General features: G+C 40.2%; 1 protein-coding gene across 1 annotated transcript in view; it reads right to left on the bottom strand.

Annotated features, from left to right (window-relative positions):
- The window catches only part of LOC120542889 (scavenger receptor cysteine-rich type 1 protein M130), a 104,963-nt gene that overhangs the window by 62,345 nt on the left and 20,464 nt on the right, over positions 1-22,154 (bottom strand). The window contains exons 3-6 of the mRNA XM_039775606.1: positions 19,058-19,378; positions 17,951-18,052; positions 16,327-16,530; positions 1,528-1,725 (exon numbers count right to left, since the gene is read on the bottom strand). Of these exons, the coding sequence (XP_039631540.1) occupies positions 1,528-1,725; positions 16,327-16,530; positions 17,951-18,052; positions 19,058-19,378 (825 nt within the window). The remainder of the gene's footprint in view (positions 1-1,527; positions 1,726-16,326; positions 16,531-17,950; positions 18,053-19,057; positions 19,379-22,154) is intronic.

Genomic DNA, 22,154 nt, shown 5'->3' with positions numbered 1-22,154 from the left:
ATTTCATCAGATAATAATATGACTCAACCAAAAAAGAAATGCAGACAGTACAGCTTAGACTATTTGTACTTTTTTTGAATTTGCATATTTATTTCATAAATGTCAAAGATGTAAAAAAACTCCACTTGTATTTTTTTGCTTTAATTTTCGTTAGTGCAGGTTTCGATATTAAATGTTGCACAAGATAATGCCATATTCTGTAGACCTTTTATCTTTTTCAATCATTATTTACAAGTGATTAAAATGAAAAGTTTGATATCTAGAGAAATATTTAATATCGAGTACTGTACAAATTTATTAATTTGAGTAAGTAAAGTAAATGACTAGGGGGTCGACGGTTTTAAAAGTTTTTGGTAAAGGGGTCTGCGGCTAAAAAAAGTTTGGGAACTCTTGATCTAGAACATAAAAACACAACTAAGCCACAGAAAAAGGAAAACGACATAAATATACTGTACTGTACACTGTATTGTAGTAACAGAAGAAATGAGTGTAAAAAAAATTCCGTACCTTTATTCCTTCTGATCTCTTTACAATGTCTAATTTCATTTCCATCGTGATGGCTTTCCTCTTCTTTGAAGCACTACCATCTGAAGACTCTGATTTTCGTTTAGGAGCCATGATAAGGGCCAAAAAGTCACCAGACAAAGCAACACAAACAGAACACTTGTGCCGCGCACAACCAAACTAATTTGCCAACTTCCTCACTCATACGCCACGTTACTGCGTATTCTTCCACTGTGTGCAACCAAACTAGTTCACACACGTAGTCTATAAGTATGACTCTAACGGCGTAAGCCGAAACACTCATGTCTCAATTTTTTTAAGTTTTCATGAGAGTGAGCATTGTAAACTCGAAACGTCATATGTCGAGACGTTGTATCCCAAGGACCCCCTGTATAAGAAATCTGTACCTTTACTTACTGAACAACCCCAAAACACTCAAACTTATGAAAACATACTGTTCTTAGATGTAGGTTGCCACCCCAACAAAACCCTGTTCTTTGAGATTCTTCATACTCTTTCTGCGGCTGAAAGGGATGTTCCACAAATGCTTCCAGTTCAGCAAAGTTTGAAGATAATTTTAGATTCAATCTAAAATATCCACTCTTGTATAGCCCATACTTGCTCTTGGTAATGTACAGACAGAGTGGCAATCATGAATGTGAACTGTGTACATCTGTGCACAAACTCAAAACTTTCTTCTCTTATGGGGAGAGCATGCAAACTCCACACAGGGAGGACCCATGAAGCAAACCCAAGTATCCTCACTGCGAGGCAGCAGCACCACCACTGCACCACCATGCTGTCCTCAACAGTGGTGGGAATAGCAATTTTAAATAACATTTTTAAATTTCATGATGATAATATAATATTATTTATTTTGATTTTTCAAAACACCTTTCATAAACCAGCTAGTGAGAGGCTACTAAATTATAATGACCCAGTAATCTTCTGATCATAAATCTGACATACAACTGCAGGCCAATGTTCATCAAATGCTTTTATTATTTTTCTTATATTTCTTACCTGAGCATGTAAGATTGACAGACTCCAAGCTGCTGTTCTTCATAACACTTACAAACTCACATTTCTTCTGTGAACAATTAGTAGTATGATCTTTAAAGGTATAGTTAGCAGGCAATGGCTTCCATTTACCATTTTCCAACACTTTTAATGTTCCAGTACAGTCTGAGTTATCCCCATCCAATATCACCTTCGTAATGCCTGATATTTAAGACATAACATTTTATGTTTTTCTGTTTATGACATTTAATTAAATGATCATTTTTGTTCTGTTTATATATATATATATATATATATATATATATATATATATATATATATATATATATATATATATGTAAATAGCAAATTAAAAAAATTATGTTCCATATATATTTCAAATGTTCCTCCTTGCTCAAAGGAGCAGATACTGGTCCTGTTGATGGTTTAAGGACCTTCTAGGGTCCTTTTCAGCTCTCCTAGAGTAACTGCCTGTCTCCTGGAATCTCCTCCATGCCCTTGAGACTGTGCAGGGAGACACAGCAAACCTTCTGGCAATGGCACTTATTGATGTGCCATCCTGGAGAAGTTGGACTACCTGTGCAACCACTGTTGGGTCCGGGTATCGCCTCATGCTATCAGTAGTGACACTCACCATAGCCAAATGCAAAACTAGTGGAAAAACAGTCAGAAAAGATGAGGAGGGTAAAATGTCAGTGGCCTCCACATGTTAAACCATTCCTATTTTGAGGGTCATCTCATTGTTGCCCCTCTAGTGAACCTGTTAATTTCATTAACACCAAAGCCATCATTTGAAATATATATGGAACATCATTTTTTAAAATTTTCTATACACTTATTTTGTCCATTTATTATTAAAGCATCTCTTTTATGAAATTTTCAATAGATTATGCAGCCTTTCATCCTAAGTCAGAATCACTAACACGAAAATGTAATTATTCAAAATTAGACAAACAAGACAAAATGATTACATTAATTATTAAATTAATTATTATTATGAGGAGAACCCAAACAAAACAAGAATTAAACAAGCCTTTTGTTTTCCTTTGTGTTGTGCTGCACTTACTTGTACTGTCTATCAAACCTCATCCAACCACCCACCAGTAATCATTGCTGAGATGTTACTATACCTTGTTTGGTGCCAATCTGTGGTCAATTCAATTGTTTGGACATGTTTGGGAAAGGCACACACCTGTCTATGTAAGGCCCCACAGTTGACAATTTGTATAAAAGCAAAACCTAAGTCATGAGGTCAAAGGAATTGCATTCAGAGCTTAGAGTAAGGATTGCGTTGAGGCACAGATCAGTGGAAGGCTACAAAAAAATTCCTGCAGCATTGAAGGTTCCCAAAAGCACAGTTTCCTTCATAATTCTTTATTGAAAGAAGTTTGAAACAAACACAACTCTTCTTAGAGCTGGCCATCTGGATAATCTGAGCAATTGTGGGAGAACGGTCATGGTAGGAAAGATGATTAAGAACCTGATCTATGGATACTCTGGATGAGGTTCTGAGAACCTGTGTGGAAATGGGTGAAACTTCCAGAAGGACAACCACCATTGCAACACTCTATTGATCTGGGCTTTATGACAGAGTGGCCAGACAGAAGCCTCTCCTCAGTAAAACACACATGGAAGCTGTGATAAGAATATAAGTTTAATGTCACTGTGCTCTGTACAATAATTATTCTATAAATCCACTCACAAGTACAGGCCAGGCCAAAGTTAGCACACAGGAGCTGTCAGCATTTAGAACTGCTAGACAAACATTTGTAAAGAGAAGGTACAACTACGAAAATAGGCATTGTACTATTTCTGTATGTTAGAGATGAAATGGAATCCTCTCCTTCCCTTGTTTGGAAGCTAAGTAAGGGCCTGCATGTGGAGAAGACACTATAAAAAGACTTGGACAGCAGCTAAACACTTTGGGTGATATCATCGTCCGTCCTGAAAAGCCTTCCAGCACAGTGATGAAAAATGGCAGACTGTATAGATCAAGATCCCACCTTGGTATTTGACTTGCTATGGCTTCCCGTCTGTAATGCCGCATAATGTCAGTAAAGAAAGCTAAGTTATTTTCTTTTATGTGATTTTTACAGCCGTATCACTAAGCGAGGGATATTGCCTTTTAAATATCATTATCTATATAGTTTTCGGTTACTTAAAACGCCGCAATTACAAAAGAACTTATTCCAACTAGGGAGCTATCGCCCCCCATAAAAAGGAACAGAAGCCTGCTTGGAGTTTGCAAAAAGTCACCTAAAGGACTGTGAGTAGTAATATTCTGTGGTATGATACATTACCAAGATTAGTATCTTGTCTGGAAGAAACTAGGCACTGCTCATCCACTGTGCAATACCATTTCAACAGTGAAGCATAGTGGTGGTAGCATCATGCTGAATGGTTGTTTTCCCATTGCAGGTAGTAGGAGGATATACGTGAATTGAGGGAAAGCTTAATGGAGCAAAGTTCAAAGATGTCCTTAATAAAAACCTACTCCAGAGCGTTCTCAAACTCAGACTGAGACAAAGGTACCAAGAAGACAATGACACTAAGCACAAAGCAAAAACAACACAGGAAGAATCTGTAAGAGAGTCCCTGATTTTGTTATGTTTCAGTCAAAATGTATGTTTTTATTGTTTTGGAGTTATGTGTCATATTTTTGTGCATAGTCTGTTATTTACTGTACTTTTCACTGTGCCTTATTTCTTTAAACTTTGTGGGTGATTCCCCAGAGGTGAGGCCAACCTGATGTCACTACTCCTGAGCATCCTTCTTGCTTTTTATGCCAAAGAACCAGGAGTTCTAGCTGCTGATCATTGCAGTCGCTGTAGGAATATGGCTGGATAATCATCATGTTTATTGAATTCTGTTTCCTAGATTGGGACCTGCTTGCTTGATGTTTGCCTTTCAGCAAACTCCTTATTTCCCCTTTGAGCACCTTTTTTTAACAATTTTGCAGTGAAGAATGCCAGAAAACCCTAAATCAGGGGTGGCGAACTCCAGGCCTGGAGTGCCACAGTGGCTACAGGTTTTCATTTTAACCCTTTTCCTAATCAGTGACCAGTTTTCACTGCTAATTAACTTTTCCCCCATCACTTTAATAACCCTGTTAGAAGAGTTTAGCCCTCTGAATTAATTCCTTTCTTCATTAAATGACAGCCAAGCAGAAATGAGATGTGAGTTGGGTGGTGGCCGAAGGCGGGGGCCTTGGCGGTCTGATCCTCGGCTACAGAAACTGGCTCTTGGGATGTGGAATGTCACCTCTCTGAAGGGGAAGGAGCCGAAGCTAGTGCGAGGTCGAGAGGTTCCGGCTAGATATAGTCGGACTCACCTCAATGCACAGCTTGGACTCTGGGACCAATCTCCTTGAGAGGGGCTGGACTCTCTACCACTCTGGAGTTGCCCCTGGTGAGAGGCGCAGAGCAGGTGTGGGCATACTTATTGCCCCCCGACTTGGAGCCTGTGGATTGGGGTTTACCCCGGTGGACGAGAGGGTGGTCTCCCTCTGCCTTCGGGTAGGGGGAAGGGTCCTGACTGTTGTTTGTGCGTATGTGCCGAACAGCAGTCTGGAGTATCCACTCTTTTTGGAGTCTCTGGAGGGGGTGCTAGAGGGCATACCTTCTGAGGACTCCCTCATTCTGCTGGGAGACTTCAATGCTCACGTGGGCAATGACAGTGAGACCTGGAAGGGCGTGATTGGGAGGAATGGCCCCCCCCGATCTGAACCATAACGAACACCATGTTCAAGCATAGGGGTGTTCATATGTGCACTTGGCACCAGGACACCCTAGGCCTCAGTTCGATGATCGACTTTGTGGTCATGTCAACGGACTTGCGGCCACATGTCTTGGACACTCAGGTGAAGAGAGGGGCAGAGCTGTAAACTGATCACCACCTGGTGCTGAGTTGGCTTCGATGGTAGGGGAAGATGCCAGTCAGGCCTGGTAGGTCCAAACGTGTTGTGAAGGCCTGCTGGAAATGGCTGGCAGAGTCCCCTGTCAGAAGTAGCTTCAACTCCCACCTTCGGCAGAACTTCGACCACTTCCCGAGGGAGGTGGGGGACATTGAGTCCGAATGGGCCATGTTCCGTGCCTCTATTGTTGAGGCGGCTGACTGGAGCTGTGGCCATAAGGTGGTCCGTGCCTGTCATGGCGGCAATCCCCAAACCCGTTGGTGGACACCGGCGGTGAGGGATGCCGTCAAGCTGAAGAAGGAGTCCTATAGGACCTTTTTGTCCTGTGGGTCTCTGGAGGCAGCTGATAGGTACCGGCAGGCCAAGCAGAATGCGGCTTCGGTGGTTGCTGAGGCAAAAACTTAGGCATGGGAGAAGTTTGGGGAGGCCATGGAGAACGACTTTCGGACGGCTTCGAGGAGATTCTGGTCCACTGTCTGCCGTCTCAGGTGGGGGAAGCAGTGCAGTGTCAACACCGTATATGGTGGGGATGGTGCGCTGCTGACCTCGACTCAGGACGTTGTGGGTCGGTGGGGGGAGTACGTCAAAGACCTCCTCAATCCCACTAACATGCCTTCCAATGAGGAAGCAGAGCCTGGGGACTCTGAGGTAGGCTCTCCCATCTCTGGGACTGAGGTCACCGAGGTGGTCAAAAAACTCCTTGGTGGCAGGGCCCCGGGGGTGGATGAGATACACCCAGAGTTACTCAAGACTCTGGATGTTGTAGGACTGTCTTGGTTGACACGTCTCTGCAACATCGCATGGACATCGGGGACAGTGCCTCTGGATTGGCAAACTAGGGTGGTGGTCCCCCTCTTTAGAAAGGGGGACCAGAGGGTGTGTTCCAACTACAGAGGGATCACACTCCTCAGGCTCCCTGGAAAAGTCTATTCCGGGGTTCTGGAGAGGAGGGTCCGTCGGATAGTCGAACCTCGGATTCAGGAGGAACAGTGTGGTTTTCATCCTGGTCATGGAACAGTAGACCAGCTCTACACCCTTAGCAGAGTCCTGGAGGGTGCATGGGAGTTTGCCCAACCAGTCTACATGTGTTTTGTGGACTTGGAAAAGGCATTCGACCGTGTCCCTCAGGGAATCCTGTGGAGGGTGCTCCGGGAGTATGGGGTACCGGACCCCCTGATAAGGGCTGTTCAGTCCCTGTATGACCGGTGTCAGAGCTTTGTCAGCATTGCCAGCAGTAAGTCTAGCCCATTTCCAGTGAGAGTTGGACTCCGCCAGGGCTGCCTTTTGTCACCGATTCTGTTCATAACTTTTATGGACAGAATTTCTAGGTGCAGTCAGGGTGTTGAAGGGGCCCGGTTTGGTGGACTCAGGATTGGGTCACTGCTTTTTGCAGATGATGTTGTCCTGTTTGCTTCATCAGGCCGTGATCTTCAGCTCTCTCTGGAACGGTTCACAGCTGAGTGTGAAGCGGCTGGGATGAGAATCAGCACCTCCAAATCCGAGACCATGGTCCTCAGCCGGAAAAGGGTGGAGTGCCCTCTCAGGGTTGGGGGAGAGATCCTGCCCCAAGTGGAGGAGATCAAGTATCTCAGGGTCTTGTTCATGAGTGAGGGAAGAATGGAACGTGAGATCGACAGGCGGATCGGTGCAGCATCCGCAGTGATGTGGGCTCTGCATCTGTCTGTTGTGGTGAAAAAAGAGCTGAGCCGTAAGGCAAAGCTCTCAATTTACCAGTCGATCTACGTTCCTACCCTCACCTATGGTCATGAACTATGGGTAGTGACCAAAAGAACGAGATTGCGAATACAAGTGGCTGAAATGAGTTTCCTCCGCAAGGGTGTCTGTGCTTTCCCTTAAAGATAGGATGAGAAGCTCAGTCATCCGGGAGGAGCTCAGAGTAGAGCCGCTACTCCTTCGCATCGAGAGGAGTCAGATGAGGTGGCTCGGGCATCTGATCAGGATGCCTCCTGGACGCCTCCCTGGTTAGGTGTTCCGGGCATGTCCAACCGGGAGGAGGCCCTGGGGAAGACCCAGGACACGTTGGAGGGACTATGTCTCCCGGCTGGCCTGGTAGCGCCCTTGGGATTCTCCCAGAAGAGCTAGAAGAAGTGGCTGGGGAGAGGGAAGTCTGGGCCTCTCTGCTCTAGCTGCTAACCCCGCAACCCGACCCAGGATAAGCGGAAGAGAATGAATGGATGGATGAACGAGCTAACAGATGACCAACTAAACTGGGGCTTCAAACTCCAACCGATTTCACTCCAATCACTTTCTTAATGAGAAGCTGATTCTTCCTGTTAAATAAACCCATTATTTAATTCCATGGCTTGTTGCTGCTCTCATTCTGCCACAGCACACATTTCGAAAACTGTTGTTTTTTTGTTCTTTCTAAGAGCACTGTCAAAATATTTTGGTGACCGGAGAGATCATCCTTTCCAAGACCATTTAATTTCAGATATTGTGTAATGGGCACAGAGGAGCTGGTCATGTGGTGGCTTGTTTTATGTCTCATTATTGTTTGGTTGCTAATTAAAGAAAAAGAAACAACTATGGGGCCTGAGTCAAGTTAATTAAAAGAAGTAATCAACAGCAAAAACTGGTCACTAATTAAGAAGATGGTAAGAATGAAAACCTGCAGCCACTCGCCATCCCTGCCCTAAATCCAAGTGTGTGAAATTTGTTGCATCATGCTGAAGAAGACTAAATACTGTAATTACTCCCAACATTGCTTCAGCTGAGTAGAGTAAAGGGTCTAAGTACATGTGTTAAAGGATTATTTTTCAGTGTTTTATTTTTAAAAAGAATTTCAAAACTTTCTAAAGCCCTGTTCATGCTTTGTCATTCCGGGACACTTAGTGATCCTTTTTTTTTTTTTTTACCGTGTCCTGTTCGGCTGTGAAGCAATCAGAATTGATGTCTGAATGCTGGCGACTAGCCTTACAGTTTTTCTCTCAGGTGGAGCGTTACAGCTTCTGCTGACGTCACGCCTGATACCAAAACTTTATTAAAAATATTTTTAGATGTTTTTAAGATTCGAACCGGACACGGAGACAAAAGTGAAAGAAAAGAAGAGAGAGAAGGAAGAGATGGAGGTAAAGGGGGAGGGGGGGTGTCGTATAGAATAAACAATAAATGAACCAGAATCCGCTTCTAGACCTGCAGAAAGAGAGGGGAAAAAAAAACCACAAGACAAAAACATTGCTGCATCAGCTACATGAAGATATATAAAAGTAAAAATGTTTGCTGACAATCATACAGTAATTATTACTGAGGCATTTAAGGCCACCACAACCTTAGATCATGTGCTGAAGATGTCCAAGTCATACTTATGAAATCACCATGTGAGCACCTGTGTGTGTATGCACGCTTGTATGTGTAAGGTTTCTCTATAGGAGCATCCAATAGTGAGTGTGAAGGGCCACAGACCTGCCCCCAAAAACGTGCGGAAGATGGAGGGAGTTCCAAGCCCAGAGATCCAGAGGTCACCCCAGAGCGCGGAGACCCTAGGGAGGCCGTCACCAGAGAAGCCCCAACCCCCACCGAGAGGCGCAGAGGATCACCCGGGGTCACAACCAGCAGCCGGCAGAGTCCCGGAGATATCAACGGCAAGCCCTCAGGCCCGCCCAGCCGCTCTCCCCGAGTCGGCCGGGCCCGGAACCCAGCAGCCCGGGACCCGAGGCGACCCACCCCGCCGAGGATCCAACAGAGCCCAGGGAACCAGATCCCACCAGGCAGCCACCGGGAGCGACCAGACAGATGCTTAAGGCAGGGGGAGGGTAGGCAAAGATGTTGTAGTATTGCCAGATGTCCCAGGAGAGGGGAGGAGTCCAAAACCCCACCTGACATATACAGTCACACACAAACACAGTCATACACTCCCTCCCTCATGCTCTCACATACACATACAACCCAAGACTTACAAGGATGTACGCCAGACACCCATTCACACTCCCCACACACACCTACCTAACTCTGGTCCCGTGCTGCCGTACCTGAGGTACAGCCATTCCTGGACGTCAGAGTTAGCCCCGTTCCGCAGGGGTAATAGTGAGCAGGCACCCCCATCCAACGTAGAGCAAAGCAACCCACCACTCCAGACCACAGGCAGACGGCCAGCTCCCACTCCTAGCCTCCAGCCCGGGCAGCTAACTGAGAACAGAGTGTGATAAGACCTCTAGTCTCCCTCCGCCTGCTCTAATGTAGTGTTGGTGTGTGCTGATAAGGTGCATTTTGTGGTTGGGGCGCAGGCGGTGCCGGCACCATGTGGCCTACACCAGCTGATGCCAACACACAGCCCCACCTCCCCCCCAAAACTCTCCGTGACTAGGTGCAGTTTAAAATTGGAAGTGGACACCGCACTGGAGTGAGGCTGAAATTTCCCCACCGGATGCCGTTGAGTGTGCCCACTCCCAAGGCCCTAAGTGTGCATTTGTGTGGAATGTTTTTTGTGGAAGTGTTTAATGTGCAAATAAAATTGGGGTGTAGGCTGCCACAGGACTGCGGAAACGGGATCCATACCCGCACCCCCTGACTTACCCACACCCCAAGGCCCTATGTGCATGTTTGTGTGATGATGTGAAGGAGCAGGAGGAGGGAAATGTCTGAGGATGGGGAGGAACGGCTGAGGGGCCTGAGCCCTCCAGGGAGCCAGCTCCCCTACTGGCCCCAATAGGCACCTCCGTTCCCAAAATCCACCCGGGCACGGAGGCCCCAGCCTATCTAGCCATGGCCCGAAGCAGCAGCATCACAGAGCCCCACGGAGTCTGAGGCCACCAACCCACACCACCCCAGCAGAATATTTACTCCCATCCCCACATTTACTCAACATTCAGATTAAGTAAGACATAAGACACCCAGGATAAAGCTGGATCCTCCCTCCCGGACATCCCTCCCCATGGTGGAACTGCCGCACGTTCCGCCCTCTTCCCGGCAGCGTACATGCCAGGACCCAATCCCCAAGGCCCCACCCATATCCCCATCCGGGGACGGCCGCCCCCAAACCCTAAGCCACCAGGCCCACACCCAGACCAACCCAGGGGCATTGCGCCACTAGGCAGCGACCGCAGCCACCGCCAAGACCCCCTAAGGCCCTACACACAACCACCAGAAGCCCACCCCGAGGTAACCCAAGCACCACCAGAGTCGGGCAGCAGCCCCCCAGCCCAAGACCCCCCTAGTGAACCCACCCCAGGGATCCTCCAGATACTCCAAGCTCAGACTCTCCACCACATCAACCACAGCATCCCGCAGGACCATATCAATGACCCTCCATCATCGCTATGTGATGGAACCGATCAAAGGAGCCCAGAGAGATTGATTTGAAGTGGAGGCAGAGGCTGTCTCAAGTGTAATATGATCCAATAAAAGATTTCTATACTGGTTAATGCAAAGATTATCTTTGTTTTTCCAGTTTATGAGGATAGTTTTCTTAGCGATGCATATGGCAGTGAGAACCACGTGAACCAAATTTGTTTCAATCGGGACATCCTCTAGGTTCCCCAGCAAGCAAAATGAGGGGGAAGTTGGGATATCACATTTCAGACACTTTGACAGGTCTTCACATACTCTATACCAGAATCCTGAACAGGTGGACATGACCACAGTGCGTGGATATAACTGTCAGGAATGTTGTCTGTGCAGTGTGTGCAGGTGTCAGATGGCACAAATCCCATCCTGAACATCCGATGACCTGTATAGTGTACTCTGTGTAGAATTTTGTATTGAATTAGTTGTAAATTGGGGTTTCTGATCGTTTTAAAAGTTTTTAAACAGGTTTGGGACCAGAAAGTCTGATCAAAGCTAACTAATAGATCCTCCTCCCATTTGCCTATAGGAATTGCTATTGTATCATCTATTTTGGTCAATGTTTTATATACTTTAGACAGTAATTTGGGGTGTTTGAGATTACAGAAGTCTAATACCCTTGATGGTGTTTGTAATTCTACTTTAAGCTTAAATTTTTCTTTAACTACTGATTTAATTTGGAGATATTCTAAAATCTATTCTTGTCTATCCCAAATTGGGAGACTATTCTGTTAAATGGAATGAAATCCAATCCTTCAACTATGTGTTCCATGTATAGAATTCCTTTACTTTTCCAGTATGGGAGGTTCATCATTTTATTGTTTTGCAATATGTCAGGATTATTCCAGATGGGTGTGCGTCTGCATGGAATTAGTGAAGACTCCGTCATTTTTAGATATTCCCACCATGCTGTCAGTGAGGTACTGATATTAATACTTTTAAAGCTTTCATGCTTTCTTATTTTTGAGCTAATAAACGGTAGGTCCGAAAGCTCTATAGTATTGCAAAGTGTCTGTTCTACATCTAACCAGGACTCATCCAGCGGGTTATGTTGCAACCATCTTGGTATATATTGGAGCCTGTTGGTTAAGAAATAATGATAGAAGTTGGGTAGATCCAACCCTCCTCTATCTTTGGTCTTCTGTAGTGTTTTTAAGCTAATTCGTGGAGGTTTATCCTTCCAAAGGAATTTAGTGATGGAGGAGTCCAGGGATCTAAACCAATCAGATGATGGCTTGTTTGGGATCATAGAAAATAAGTAATTGATTCTTGGTAAAACCATCATTTTAATTGTGGCAACCCTCCCCATAAGTGATATCGGTAAGGATTTCCATCTAGCAAGATCATCTTCCACTTTCTTTAATAGTGGGATGTAGTTTAGTTTAGTTAGATCTGCCAGCCTGGGAGACACATGAATGCCCAGGTATGTAATATTCCCTGATTCCAATTGTGTATTAAGGGAATTGACAAAAGAGAAATTAATTGGAAGAACTGTGGATTTTAACCAGTTTATTGAATAATCTGAAACTCTTGAAAAGGAGTTTATTAGTTCAATTGCCTGGGAGAGAGAGGATTGAGAATTCTGAAGATAAAGTAACACGTCATCTGCATAAAGACTGATTTTATGTTCTATGTTCTTACACTTTATGCCTTTAATAACTGTAGTTTGCCTGATTGCTGCTGCTAGTGGTTCAATAAAGATAGCAAATAGCGAGGGGGAGAGAGGGCATCCCTGCCTGGTCCCCCTCTGAAGACAGAAGCTATCTGATGTTTGGTCATTTGTCCTGACGCATGCTGTTGGTGAACTGTATAAAATTTTTAACCAGTTTATGAAGAAGTTTCCAAAACCAAATTTATGTAAAGTTGCAAATAAGAACTTCCAGTTAACTCTATCAAAAGCCTTTTCTGCATCGAGAGATAATATACTGGTTTCCATGTTTCTGCTATAAGAAAAGTCTATTAAGTTGAGTAATCTACGTGAATTTGTGGATGAATGTCTCCCCTTAATGAAACCAGTTTGGTCTGGATGTATTATGAAAGGGGTTACCTTCTCTAATCTTTTTGCAAGGGCTTTACAAATTATTTTCAGGTCAACATTAATAAGAGAAATTGGCGATAGCTGGTAGGAAATATAGGATCTTTGCCTGGTTTTAACAGGAGACTAATGTTGGCTGAATTCATGTTTGGCTGTAGTCTACCATTTTCTTGTATTTCACACATCATTCTGAAGAATGTTGGCGCCAGAATGATCCAGAATTCTTTGTAGAACTCTGCTGGAAACCCATCTGGACCTGGAGCCTTCCTATTAGGCATGGAGTTAAGAGCTTCCTGAAGCTCATCTGATGTTAATGGCGAGTCCAGGACTGTAGCTTGGCTATCTGATAATTTAGGAAGTATTATCCTGTCTAGAAACTCATTGATCTCATTATCTGATGGGTTAATCTGTGGTGAGTACAAGGTTTTGTAAAAATCTCTGAAAGTGTTGTTTATTCTTTCAGGGTCATATACTATATTCCCAGTTGAGTCTTTAACAGCAGATATGGCAGTTTTCTCTTTGTTTATTTTTAACTGGTTGGCTAAAAACTTGCCTGATTTATTACCGTGTTCAAAGTTTTCTATTCGTAGTCTTTGTGCTAAAAATTGTGTTTTTTTGTCAATAATTCCTTTAAGTTCTAGTTTACTTTTACGCAATTTGTTTTGTAATTCTTCTTCTGGGGATGCCTCTAGAGACTTAATGATTTCTTCTAATTCCTGAATACGTTTGTTTTCTATTTTTTTCTTATGTGATGAGAAGGAAATTATTTTACCTCTCATCACTGCTTTCCCTGCCTCCCAGAGAACAGATGCTGATGTTCCAGGAATGTCATTGTGTTCTAAATATAAAGCCCACTCTTTTTTATAATATTCCACAAAACCTTCATCTTTAAGCAGTGACGTATTAAACCTCCAGTTTTTACCTGATGGGATTGTTTTCTTATTTAACAGAGTTAAAGAAACTGGAGCATGATCGCTGACAACTATAGGGTGTATCTCAGTGTCTGAAATGTCAGCCAATAATGAGCTGCTGACTAGAAAATAGTCCAAACGTGAGTGAGAGTGATGAACATGTGAGAAAAAAGTATACTCTCTACGGCTGGGATAAAAAGATCGCCATGCATCACAAAGCCCATAATCACTCATATACTGTTTGACTATATTAGTGGAATGCCAACTGCGCTGAGTCCCAGCTGTACTGAGCCTGTCTGAAGTGATCCTTGATGTAAGGAAAAAAATAATTTAAAAGATTTTAGCACAAGACTGCAAAATGTGAAGAAAGTGCACAGGGTCTCATGTTAACATTGTTCTAACATACACTATGTAAAGAAATCTTAGCAGATATGTTTTGTATACAATTATATACACAATACTGTATGTTGCAAGCTATTTTATTCTACTTTGTTACTATATATAATTTTGAGTTTGGTATAAATTGTCAGTTTATCTTACTTCTATCATTGCAATTAATGCTAAAACGTTATACTCTCTATACCTCTTTTACTGAGGACACATGCTGGAATATAGCCTCTCAGCTTTGCATTCTGAATATTCCTGTTTAGTGAGTACTCTATAATAGTTATGTGCTGAATTACATGTAACATACATTAAGGTAACTAGCCTCTGAGGTTTTATGCTGAAACACAAGCTAAAGAATGGCACTGAGCCTCTGAGGTTGCATATGAAATATTATTTATACAACACACTTTAAGATCGATACTTAGCCCCTAAGGCTTTATTATAAAACAACATGTTAGTATAAAAGTATTAATCTCTGAAGTTACAGATAAAAAGTGTCTATTTTGTATTGCATTTTACAGATATATAAACCAAAACTATGCAAGCAATATAAAGTCAAGCTAACTTATCATAAAGATAAAATTGGTATTTTTGACCAAAATAAATTATCTGAAGTTAGAGTAATGGTCCACACTCCTATTCCCTGGAGTTTTCATTCAGAGGGCAAACATTTAAAAAAAAAAAAATAATAGAATTTAAGAAAGTGCATAGAAGCACTCCCACAACATTTATTACAGACAAGACGGTAAAAGATCCTGCTTCCCAATTTGTTATTATAGCAAAAGGACCCCACATTTATGGCAGGAACAGGGCTTTGCTAGTATTAGCTTGCTATTGAGAAGTTTGTTCACTATGGATGACATAGGTGTAGACAACCCTAAACAAGTTATACTGAGAATATGCTGAGGGAGTTCCACACATGGTGAGTTATCATTTTCATCTCTCTCTGTGTTAATATATATTTTATATCATGCCTACAAAATCCATTGTGATGTTTAAAACTGTTATTGCTTTTATTGTCTGGTTGTTTTTTATGTACTTCTTTGGTTAATTCTAGTTATTAGTTCATCTGTCTGCCCATAGTGTCAGTGACTTCTCTTTAATCTAGTGTATTGCTACCATTTATTTCATTTACATATTTTTATATTAATGCTTTATTAGAATAGTTCTAATAACCAAGACATAATTAAGAATTTGATTTTAAACTGGAAATTTACATTAACAAGTGCCTGCTGACAGAAATGCCCACCTTAAGACTTTGTTTGAGTGATTGGTCAGACACAGAGAAACAATCTGTAAAATTTAAATTATCGATTAGTGTCTCAAATTTTGCTTGGGAGAGGTTATTTCAACTTGTATACTGTATTTTATATATAGCATCTTCTACACTTGTGATAGCAGCTCCAGTTGGCAAACATATCCTTAGCAGTCAGTACAATCTATTGAAATGGTAGGAGATTCATGCCTGTGCGTACATGTCTGTGGCCTGTGTGTGTTATATGAATGTATTGCCTATATAAACAAAGGGACAGCTGTCTAAGCAAATCTCTATCACACATAACACATACAGCCCCCACTATAAAATATTTAATTAAAAATGTGCATGGGTCTGAAGTAAATAAAATATGAACAGTGCTCCAGCTTCAGTAAATCCATTACTGCTTTTATATACTTAGCATCACCTTTTTTATTAAGAGATGAGGTAAATTGGTAATTACTTACCTTGTCACTTAGGAAGATTAACAGAATTATACCTGGCAGGTTTGTCAAAAAAATTCCTGGATTATCATTTCACGGTGTTAAAATTAAATTGTAGTTACTACAACATACATGATATTTCTATCATTTTTCTTATTCTGTTATTCAATTACTCAGTCTGCTCGATCCAGCTTAGTGTTGCAGGAAACCAAAGCAAAAGACAGGACCTATCCCTAAAATGGGCCTCCTCAGTTGCAGAACATTTATAAATATTTGCTTTTTAAATTATTTATAAAAAATATACAGTATATGTACAAAAGCTAAAATGTATGAAATAAAAGTGTTCAAGAAAATAATTAAAATAAAGTTCCATAATGAAAGCCAATGATTTTAGTACATATGTTGTAGTTAATATTTCACTTGTAGATTTTTAACATATATTTACAAAATTATTTTGGAATCCCTAAAGGCATTGTATTTGATATCATTTCTATTTATTATCTCTAAAAAGTATTCTGGACTCTATGATTTACTTAGTATTTCAATTAATATCTTACCATTGCAAACCACACTGGCATAATTAGACTGACATTGTTCCGGTGTTTTTTTGCCACAGTGCCAAATAAAATCTTCATTTCCACTGCAGTTTAATGTATTAATCCAAATCTCATTTGGACCTTTGCCATATTCTCCATCTATGTATGCATTTACTGCAGTTCCACACTGCAATTCCTTACATACAATATTTGCTTCATTTATATCTGCAATAAAAAAATGCCCAAAATAATATTCTGCACAAAAAATCAAATGTACATAATATTACATTTTCAAACCTGCCTACTTCCAATTCAGGGCCACAAAAACTCTAGTCCTGAAGTGCTATGGTGGCTGGAGGTTTTCATTCTAACCTTTTTCTTAACTAATTACTAGTTTTAGCTGTTGATTAACTCTTTTGCCTTAATTTTAATTGACTTACTATTCAAGACTCAGACCCCTTAATTCTTTTTTTTTGCTTAATAAGCAGCGATTGTGATGCCCTGTACATGAGCACCTTGCACCTACCTCAGACTGTAGTTATAACTGAGTGACCAAAGTAAGAGGATAAAGAGAAACAGACAGAAAGAAAAATACAAAGTCATTTACTATGTTTATGCCAATTTATAGTCTTGTTGCAAGCTATAAATTATTAATAAAATCATTCCTTTTGCACTGACACAAAAGTAAAGATAAAAAAAATAAAAACCTCTCGAGTTCTTTCATTTCATTTTAACGCAGATGACAACCAAATGTATCTAAGCTGGTTGCCTTCCACCTTTTCCTCTTATAAACTGCCTCAGGGATATTAAGCACATGATAACATCTAATTTTCTTATGTTAAATAAGGATATGAAAAACATAATGTTGATAGAGTCCAAGGCTGCTCTTTAAGATGTCAGTGATATTTCTCTCAATTTAGATTGTCCTGCAGATACTCTTTCTGATATTGTTTGTAATGTTGGTGTTATTTTGGATTCCACACTCCCTTTTTAGACACAAAAAATAATTATTTAACTAAAGACATGTTCTATCACCTATGTAACATTGTCTGTCTTCACTCCTCACTTATTTTACATGTTGCAGAGATCCTAATTCGTGTTTTATTACCTCCCATCTGAATTACTGTAATTCATTATATATTGGACTTCTTGTCAAATCTCTCATTAAACTGCAATATACCCAAAACTCAGTAGCCAGGCTTCTCACCCATAACAGAAAATCAGCATTCCTGTTCTTTACTGGTTACTCTGGCTTTCTGTACTCCTTTGTGTTCAATTTAATCTCACAACTACATTCAAAGCACTCTTATTTTTCAGTTGTTCTTCGACGTTATATACACTAGCTTGTTCCTTTAGGCCTTCTGACATCGGAATTTTCTGTGATCCACACACAAAACTGTTTACCGTTGAAGCAACATCATTTAGTGTGGTTGCTCCCAAACTGTAGAATACTCTTCCTCAATCTCTCACCAACTTCACAACCTTTCCTCTTTTAAGTCAGACCTTGAATGATATGTATTCAGCAAATATTTCTTTTCCGTTATAATCACCTAAATGTTATTTATTTATTTTTCTCTGTAAATGTCTGATATTCATTGGTATTTGGAACAATGTAACACTTAAGTCATTCTAATCAACCCCTTACCCCAATTTTTGTCACAAATGATTCCTTTCTTCTCTTTGTATGTAATCTCCACTCGTCCTTCACAGGGATGATCACCACCAGAAAGACTTAAGGACACTTGTTCTGTAATAATCAAAGTTATATTAGTTCTATTAATGTAATCTAAATCATAAGAGATTTAGAGAACAATGATTAAAAATCTAAACATTTTATAAAGATCCCACAATATTCAGGCATCAACAATATTCCTTGGAATTATACTTTATGCCACTTATTGCAGTCCAAGGTTTTACTTTTCAGACCTTTAGAGTATATGTATCTTAAGTGATCAGATAATCAAGAGATTCTCCACAATGTCTTTGGAAACTGTTAGCAATCTTTGAAGTTTTATAAACATTTAAAACTCTTCTCCTTTCATATACTCAATCATTTTACAAACTCAACTAGAGGATATTACAGCAATGAAAATAAAAAGGTAACATCTTGTTATAAAGAAATCATGTCATCTATGTACATTATTGATAAATCAATAAAAGATTACTGCATTACTGGATTGTTTAAGAGTTTTATATCTTTATGAAATGGGCAAAACATAGATTCAGGTTTCCATATGAGCTCATTAAGTGCAATTTTACAGATGTTACAAATGAAAATACAATGGGGATCATTATGAAAATATACACTTTTTTAAATTTAAAAACACCTAGAGTTCATATCAAGACTTTGGAGGTCTGAATATGTGTTTGAAACCCTATGGTGTAATGAATAGAAGTGAACTGATCATAAAAAACTCAAAACCCCAGAGATAAATTGTAGAATATCTATCATCTCTACTGGACGTACTCATACTTTAGAACTTTGTAAACTGAGTTAATATACATGTAAATTAACAAACAATGCATTATTAGACATATTTCATTACAGTTTTATTTGTATGTTACCAGGAATTAATCTCTTTTTGCAAGTGGCAGACATTATTTTTATATCAACAAAAACTGCAAAAAAAAAAAAAAAATACAAAGAAGTATGTAATGTAAAAAATAATGCTAATTAGCTAAATATTAACAAAATGCACTGTCATAATAAGGATGCTGCAATAACAATAGAAAAAAACAGAGAATATATTACCTGAGCACTTTATGTTAACATGATTAAAGATGGGACTATTTGTTTTGATTTTCCAGTTATTATTTCTGCATTTGGAAAGGGATTCTTCATCACCATTGCAGTTGACATCCGATTCAAAGATGTTATTTGGCAATTCAGAATCAAAGTTGAGACCAAACTGTGTTGTTACTTCACTACCACATCTCAGCTGTCTACAGACAACTTCACTGTTTTTTTGGCTCCATTTACTCTGGAAAACAAGTCCCCACAGACCATTATAAAATACCTCCAATCTTCCAGAACATGGGTTGTTACCATTTTTAAAACGAAGTTTATCAAGCCCTGTGAAGACATATAAAAGAAGCAAAACTGATATTACTTCATCCATTCTTTCATCTATCCTTTTTTCCATTCATATATCCAGGGCATTTTCCTATTCTATGCATCTACTGTAAATTACTTGCATCTGTTCATAATGAATAATTTAAATTTTAATGTTAACTTTTTGGTTTCATTCTTATGCTTATCAAAACAATGAAATACTGCACAGCTGCACTCTTAAAATTAATAGCAATATATAGTTCCTTACAGGGTCATGTCGTTCTTTGTAGAACCATTGCTTGAGAAAGAACCATTTAATTCTGAGAAAGGTTCTTTGCATATGATGTTTGTTCTTTGTGCTTTGAAAACTTTGTGGAACATTGGTATTTCACACATCTGTTATCATCTATTCAAAAAATTATAGAACCTGTTATGAATCTAAATAAAGGTTCTTTCTGGAAACTCTGCCACCTTTATTTTTAAGAGAGTACATGCCCTGCACAGAAACACACATTGCTAAAGGCTACAGAAAAATGACAGGTATTCTTCATTTTATACAACTAAGTGTAATACACCAAATACTGAGAGTATATTAGGCATATTGTGATGGACAGCTGATGTTTTTTTAGTCTGGTCGGGATGTCCCTCAACTAAAAACAAAATAGCCTTTTAAGGGCACTACATCCCCCGGGACCCTAGATTGCAGCTCCCATGGATGGAAATGGTTCCCCGGATTCCCACAGGGCAGCATGGGACATGGAGTCCGTTACTTCAGCCCTGTTGGATACCATGGGTGCTGCCAGGGGGAGCTCACCAAGAACCAGGGGACTATTACGGTGGCGTTAACCTGGAAGTACTTAGGAATTGCAAGGACGGAAATCCGTAGTACTTCCTGGATACCTGAAGAAGGCGTTTGACCCGGAGGCGGAAACCTTCTGGGTCATGGACTCTAAAAGGATTATGGGAAACCCCAGCAGATCGAGTTAGGTGGTAGAGGACGGAGCTGCTGGGAGTAGAGGATTGTGTTTATTATTATTGATTATTGTATTGATTTATTACTGGAGAATTGTGAAGTGTGCAGTGCTTTGTGCACTTTATTGAAGAAAATATTAAAAGAATCTTTTTGTGCTTTTACAAATGTGTCTGGGACGTCTGTCTGGTGGGTTCAACAGGGCAACAGCGACCCCTAGCATCCACTATATATATATATATATACAGGGTGAGTCAAAATTATGTTAACACTAATGGTACTGCTATGTTATATACAATTTATGTGGCACATATGGTACATGTGTTGAACATGATGGGGAACAGGTTCAGACATTCCTGTAAATCATCCTGCACATATGAAGTATGTTTTGTGAATAAATTGTGTTATTTAAAAACTTAACATAATTTTGACTCACCCTGTATATACTGTACATATATATATATATATATATATATATATATATATATATATATATATATATATATATATATATATATATATATATATATATACTGTATATGGGCTATATAGCTAAAGTAGAACCCAAAATAACAAGAGCTTAATATTACATAAACGGGGTATGCCAAGTGTTGCTTCCAACTACTATATTTTGCTTGGAGGTGTTGGGTCATGCTTGATTGAAAGTGTAAGTGCAGTTTATAATTCAAATACTTTAAACTCTACTATGAACTGTCCAGCTTGAACTAAAAGGACAAGTCTGACATTCATGGTTGGAACCCAGCAACTAGTTACTGCAATTCTGGAATCCAATCAGATGCAGCTCAACACAAAGGAAAATCAAAGGGTTATTGTTTAACTCCTGCTTTGTCAGATTTCTTCATAATTTCAGCACTATGAATTAGTCCACCTTGAACTAAGTCAGTCCAGCTAAGACTTACTGCAATTTTGGAATCCAATTGTACCCAAAAAAAAAGAAAAATTCTTGACTTATGAGAACGACAGGATGACAGATGGGACAGCCAGCAATAATAACAGGGTCACCATTTTAAAAAACACATAAACCTTTGCTCTCTTTCCTTAGCCCATTTTACAAAAATACCCAGGCAACACTGGGTACTTTGGCTAGTAATAAATAGAAAATATGTCTGAGTCAGAGTTAGATAAGGATAGGCAGGCAGTCACAACTGGCATTTTTGGGACCAGTGAGACAGGCAAATCCTTGAGATCTTCTTAATTTACCGTATATGCTTGGCCAGGCGGGGTTTTTTTTTTTTTACTACTAATGCTGTTAAAAATGGTTGCCGACTCAGCAACTCATTTAAGTCATAGCTTTAGAGTAGGCTATCATTCATATGCAGATGATACTCAGATCTATTGTAGCGTTAAAAGTGAAAGTTCCTCAGGGCTTTCTTACCTCACAACTTGCCTCAGTGAAATTAAAAGAAATTAAAACATGGATGAAATATAACTCTTTAAAATTAAATTGTAACAAAAGCGAAGTCCTGCTAATCGGCATCAATGCTCAATTTAAGAACATGAGCTCCTTCTTAATCACCCTTGCTGATGATGTTATCAGACCTTCTTCTTCTGCTAGTAATCTTAATGTCATTATTGATTCCTCCTTTTCTTATTCTACTGACATTTATTACATTAAGAAACTTTCTTCTTTCCACTTTCATAACATATACAGCACCATGTTCATTAATTACTCTCCTTTTCCAATGCTGAGTAACTTGCCCATGCTTTATTAGCTACTGGCAGGCACCTATTCTAATTTGTTCTCGCAGTTTCAGTTGGTTCAGAACTCTGCTGAAAGAGACCCACAGCAGCGAGCATATAACACCC

The sequence above is a fragment of the Polypterus senegalus genome, chromosome 13 (assembly GCF_016835505.1).
Source record: "Polypterus senegalus isolate Bchr_013 chromosome 13, ASM1683550v1, whole genome shotgun sequence".
NCBI lineage: Eukaryota > Metazoa > Chordata > Cladistia > Polypteriformes > Polypteridae > Polypterus > Polypterus senegalus.
The sequence above is the reverse complement of the archived record's forward strand: the minus strand, read 5'-3'. Positions and strand labels throughout refer to the sequence as shown.